Source organism: Poecilia latipinna, unplaced genomic scaffold (assembly GCF_001443285.1).
Source record: "Poecilia latipinna isolate Pla-1442-1.1 unplaced genomic scaffold, P_latipinna-1.0 Scaffold282, whole genome shotgun sequence".
NCBI classification, from domain to species: Eukaryota; Metazoa; Chordata; class Actinopteri; order Cyprinodontiformes; family Poeciliidae; genus Poecilia; species Poecilia latipinna.
The window spans coordinates 291,969-297,232 of record NW_015112898.1 but is presented as its reverse complement, the minus strand read 5'-3'; the positions used below and the strand labels follow the sequence as shown (position 1 = coordinate 297,232).

General features: G+C 41.1%; 1 protein-coding gene across 1 annotated transcript in view; it reads right to left on the bottom strand.

Moving 5' to 3' along the window:
- LOC106948321 (BRCA1 DNA repair associated) overlaps positions 1-5,264 on the bottom strand; it is a 47,735-nt gene that overhangs the window by 14,128 nt on the left and 28,343 nt on the right. The window contains exons 16-18 of the mRNA XM_015033926.1: positions 4,919-4,959; positions 4,381-4,464; positions 619-676 (exon numbers count right to left, since the gene is read on the bottom strand). Coding sequence (XP_014889412.1) covers positions 619-676; positions 4,381-4,464; positions 4,919-4,959 — 183 coding nt within the window. The remainder of the gene's footprint in view (positions 1-618; positions 677-4,380; positions 4,465-4,918; positions 4,960-5,264) is intronic.

Below are 5,264 nucleotides of genomic sequence, written 5' to 3'. Positions count from 1 at the left end.
TGGATGGATGGATGAGTGAGTGAGTGAGTGAGTGAGTGAGTGAATGAATGGGTGGATGGATGGATGGATGGATGAGTGAATGAATGGGTGGATGGATGGATGGATGAGTGAATGAATGGGTGGATGGATGGATGGATTAATGAATGAAAAAGGCAAATGGATGCCTGAATGGATGGATGAATGGATGGCTGGATGAATGGATGGGTGGGTGGATGGATAAGATCAGTGGATGGATGGATGAATGAATGAAAAAGGCAAATGGATGCATGAATTGATGGAAGGATGAATGGATGGATGAATGAATGGATGGGTGGATGGATAAGATCAATGGATGGATGAATGAATTAATTAATGAAAAAGGCTAATGGATGCATGAATGTATGAATGAATGGATGGATGAATGGATAAACAGTAAAACATGAATGAATGGATGTACTGAAAAACAAACGTTTCCTTGTTATGCTACTCAGTGACATTTCTTCATAAGTTCAGTGCATATCATCAATCAAACGTTTATTTAAAAAAGGATTTTCATTCATAAAACAACAAACATTTAGACATGAAACCAGAAACTGAACCACCAGCTGGACTTCAGCCGTCCTAAGCCTCTGGGTTTACCTGTCGACATGTCGGTAAACGGCCCCTGGAAGCAGATCCTGTATCCCTTCATGAGCAGCTGCAGAGAAAAACAAAACGGAAATAAATACAAAAATGTCTGTAAAACCTGCAGCTGTTCTCACAGTCGGGGACGTGAGTAACTTTAACCTTCAGACATCGTTCAGCGGCGGCGTGAGAGAGCCGCCCGCACCTCCATTACATCACAGAGTGCGTTCCTGAACTCCTCACCTGTGTGAAGGGTTACAGCTAAAACACTTCTGAGCTTATCCTGCAAATTAAAGCAGAAACTCTTCGCTCAAGATTTAAAATGAAGCCTCTGCACCTTGTTCACTTTTTGCTCCTACGGTAAAGCTGTAAATTTAGGGATGAGTCAAAGTGCCGCCTTCACAGAGGTAATATCACGCTGAAAGCGCCCAGAGAGGAAAAAACCACTAACCTGAGACCAGGGGCGCTGCGTTTTATTGCACTCTGGGTCCACAGGGGTTGCTGGGAAATGGGGAGGAAAGCGCGTTTCCTTGAAGCAGCTTAAATCACATTAACGCCTCATTCACGTTGGAAGCGTTTGAAAGATAAAATGCAGAAGGAGAAAGTGTCACACCTGTCTGCGTGTTGGTATTGATCGTTACCTGGAGGTGTTTGGTGACACAGAAAATTGTTTCTGCTACTGATCTTTAATTTAGACAACAGCTTATGTCCTCCAGGAGGAGTTAAAGGTTCCTTCTATGTTTATGAGACGACAAACGTTTTCATATTAAACTTGCAGTATGTAGCTTAATAATCTAATATTTTTAATTTTCATATTTGGTGAAACTGTCTCTATGTTGTGACAGATAATTCCTAATCAGTAAAATTTTTTTTTAGCTTGTTTGCTTTCGTCCAGTGTGAGCTAGAAACAACCAATCAGAGCCAGGAGGCAGGTCTTAGCGCTGTCAATCACACTGTGTGTGGTTCCCTGTTATGAATGCTAAGGCTAGTTAGCACAGCCACCAATGACAGCAAATAAACCGTAACAGTTTTCCTGTTACAGTTAGTTGTTTTTCCACCATTAGCACATTTAGCAGCACGTTCATGAGATTGATTGACAGCGCTATGACCTGTCTACTGGCTCTGATTGGTTGGTTTTGGTTGGGAGTGGTTTATTATTGCAATAGTAGCTCACAGAGGAGATCGAGGAGCGTGATTTTTTTCACAGATTATCCGTTTTATACCAAACTATTACGACACGGGGGCGGTTTTATCACATATGTAAAAAAAAAAATTTAAATAAAATAATTATTTTAAAATAAATATATTTTTTTTGTTGTAAAAGTTAAGCGCTTCAGTTTTAATGCATTTTAATGGGGTGTTTGGGGCTCTATGAAATCTGTTTTATTATTTTCCAAATTCTCTTAAATTTTTTCGCCAAATTACATTTATGGTATTATCATTTATCGTGATAAATTTCCCATGATAAAAGTTATGATTATTGTTGTCACAATAAATTCCAATTAATGATGTTTAAAAACCTCCAAAACTGTCTGTATTGTCAGGTTTGATAGTTTTACTATTTTCTTCAGCATCTGCTCAATAGAAACATCAATAAATTTGATGCTAAACCACAGATATCTGCATTGATCAGTCGATCATTAATCACAATGGCTTGGCATAATATCGTGATAAACATTAAGTCCATATCGCCCAGTCCAATAATATCCAGGTGAAACACCTTGCAGCTTGTTGCTGCAAGGTGACAAAATGCTAACAGTGTCATTGTTGTGAAAACGTTAGAAAGCCTCTCCATCTGCATTCTGGCTGCAGACTCCACGTCTCACCGGTCCGGGTGACAAACGGTGAAAATAAAAAGCATAATGCGTCAGTCACCATCAAAGTGCTGCCGTTTGATTTGAGCCAATTATAATAAGCCTGAAATTACAAGCTAATTGAATTAGGGGGAGTATTTCTAAGGGAGGAAAACGGCCAACGTGACATCCTAGCCATTTCTAATTTTCCCCCCTCAGCGCCGACTTTACACAGAGAGAAAAAAACACAATTAGCTTTTCACAACAGGGTGTGAGCAAAGCGGCTGGTGCAACAGGATGAAACAAGTGCAGCTTGTGATCGGGACATTTGATCGTTCTTTGTGGTCAAAAGACGAGGACCTGAACTCTTCAGCCTCTAATGACTGTTTTTATTTGAGGTGATAATATGAAGAGTGGCTGCAGCCTGCTTACCTTGAGAGGGCGGGGCATTGAACAGAGGGGGAAAATAATGCCAGACAAGAAATGGAGGGTAATGAGAGTTGATATTTCTCCTCTATGTTTTTGCCTGACAGCGCTGCTGCCATTCACAGCATCTTAATATTAGAGCTTTTGGAGTCCAGTAATCCAAGATGGATACAGCCGGTTGGAGATTTGAGAGGGAATTATGAGTGCACCAGCTCTCTTATTAGCAAAATGACAAAAATCCTCAGACAGAGGAGCTAATAGTAGCTTGTCTCTCTCAACCACTCTGCCCTTCTATCAGTGTTTTGCCTCGCATCTGTAATATTTTCTGAGCTAAATACAATTTACAACATGCCCTTAACGCTAAAACATGTAATTATGCATCACAGAATGACAAGTAGCAGATTGTAGGAGCGACAAAGCAGAAGGTCACAGAAACGCCACTGAGGGGGAGGTTTTGATATTACATTTCAAAAGTCACTTATGTAAGAAAATGCTTTAATGCAGAGGAAGGTCGACTGTTTGGTTTAATGTAGAAGGACTGTGAGTGACGAGGCTGAACAGATAATTCTGCAAAAAAAAAAAAAAAAAAGAGAATCCTAAATAGTGAAAAAAGATCAATACAAGCAGCATTGGCAGCCGTCGCAGCTCAGCCACCTGTCCACTAGGTGGCGCGTATGACGAATCTCCCAAATCGCCGTCAGTCCGGTAACGAGTAAAAGGTTGAGAACCAGTAGGACTTCTGTTAAAAGGGGGCGGGGCTAAAGTCATGTGACCATTTGAATGATCGGCTGAAATGTGTGGCATTTAGAGCCAAACGTGGCAACGGCATGACCTTTGCCCTCGCCACGGCCTCCACCGAAAACTCTTTAAAGCAAGTGAGACCAACTTGTTATCTGACACAAGATCATCTTGATTAGGTCAAAGGCGTCAGAGATGCAGCTTTCCAAGAAAAAAAAAGTCACTTCGTGTTTTGAGGGGGTGGGGCTTAGATGACATCAGCATACGACCACAAAGGATCGTCAGGCGTCCAACCTGCATCACTCATGCCAAGTTTGGTGCAACTCGGTGCTTGAATGTGAAAGTTTTAGCTTGGCCACGCCCCCTAAGCACACTCAAAAACTCACAATTTTGATAACTTTTAATCTCCCATTCCCTAACTGCATAATAACCACAAATGAAGCCGATATGTCGAAATCCCTAGGAGGAGTTTGTTAAAGTTTGCGGTGTGTAAACATGAAAAATGGCCAAAATTTACCTTTTGACACAAAATGGCTGCCTCTCTGCATATTTTAGGGCATGCCTCCAAGAGGCTTTTTTTTCTTGATTTGGGGGTATTTACCTATGTACCAAATTTCAGATCTCTACAGTATACAGCTTGTCCTAACTCACCTTAGGGGGCGCTGTAGAGCAGTTTGGCCACACCCACTTTCATTTCCATTAAAATCGCTTAATTTCACACAGTTAAGGCAGTTTGTCGAGTTTAGGGCTCCAAATTCTAAGAGTTCAGGTGAAAACAATAATAGAAAGAAAATAAACAAAGTATGCTAAAATTACTCACATTACTGTCCCCTGCGGTGCGGGCTCTTAACGGCCCCTGGTGGTTCGGTCCGTTCACCACATCGCCTCTCACTTCAAACAAATGCTGAAGAAAAGAAAAATAACTTGTGAACACAAACCTCCAAGTCTAAAATAATTTTAAAAATCCTTATAAATTGGTCTAATAAATAACCAAATCCTTTATTCTGTCAAGCACAAAACAAAAGTAAATAAATTATTCTGTCGTTTCCCCGTGGTCAGCCATGCGTATAGACTCTCTGCCCATTCTTCATTTTGGCAGAATTAGTTTTTTAACGTAGTGTTTGTTTCCCCAAACAGCATTTGATGCATGAAAATAGTTTCAAATTGATGGTGATTCTGAACAAGGCCTGGCAAAGAGATTACACAGAACAAGTTGCTGTGATCTCTAAAATTAATGGACGCTAAATAATTTATGGGCTATCGCTGCAGAGCGCATGCAGAGATTCATCACGGAGCTCTAATTCAACTCAGACATCTGTATGGCTGCCCGTCACTGAGCACCGCGCCGGGAAGCTCACCTCTTCCAACAGTTTCTTTTCCTTGAAGCATTCAGAAATCCCTGCAGGAAATATGCAAAAAACAAAAACAAAAAAACATGCAGTTACTCTCTAAGGTGTCAAACTTGAGGTCTGAGGGCCAAATCAGGCCCGTCGTAGCTTTCCATGTGGCCCTGTAGACTCTAGATCAGTGGTCCCCAACACCCGGTCCGTGGACCAATTGGTACCGGGCTGCGCAAGAAATAATTAAATATTTACGTTTTATGTATTATTTGAGTCTGGAGGATCTTTTATTTTGAAATTTCTTTAACCGGATTCTCTCGGTTACTTGAGCGCCAACACTGAGCCCACAAGCAGCGAAATGAGT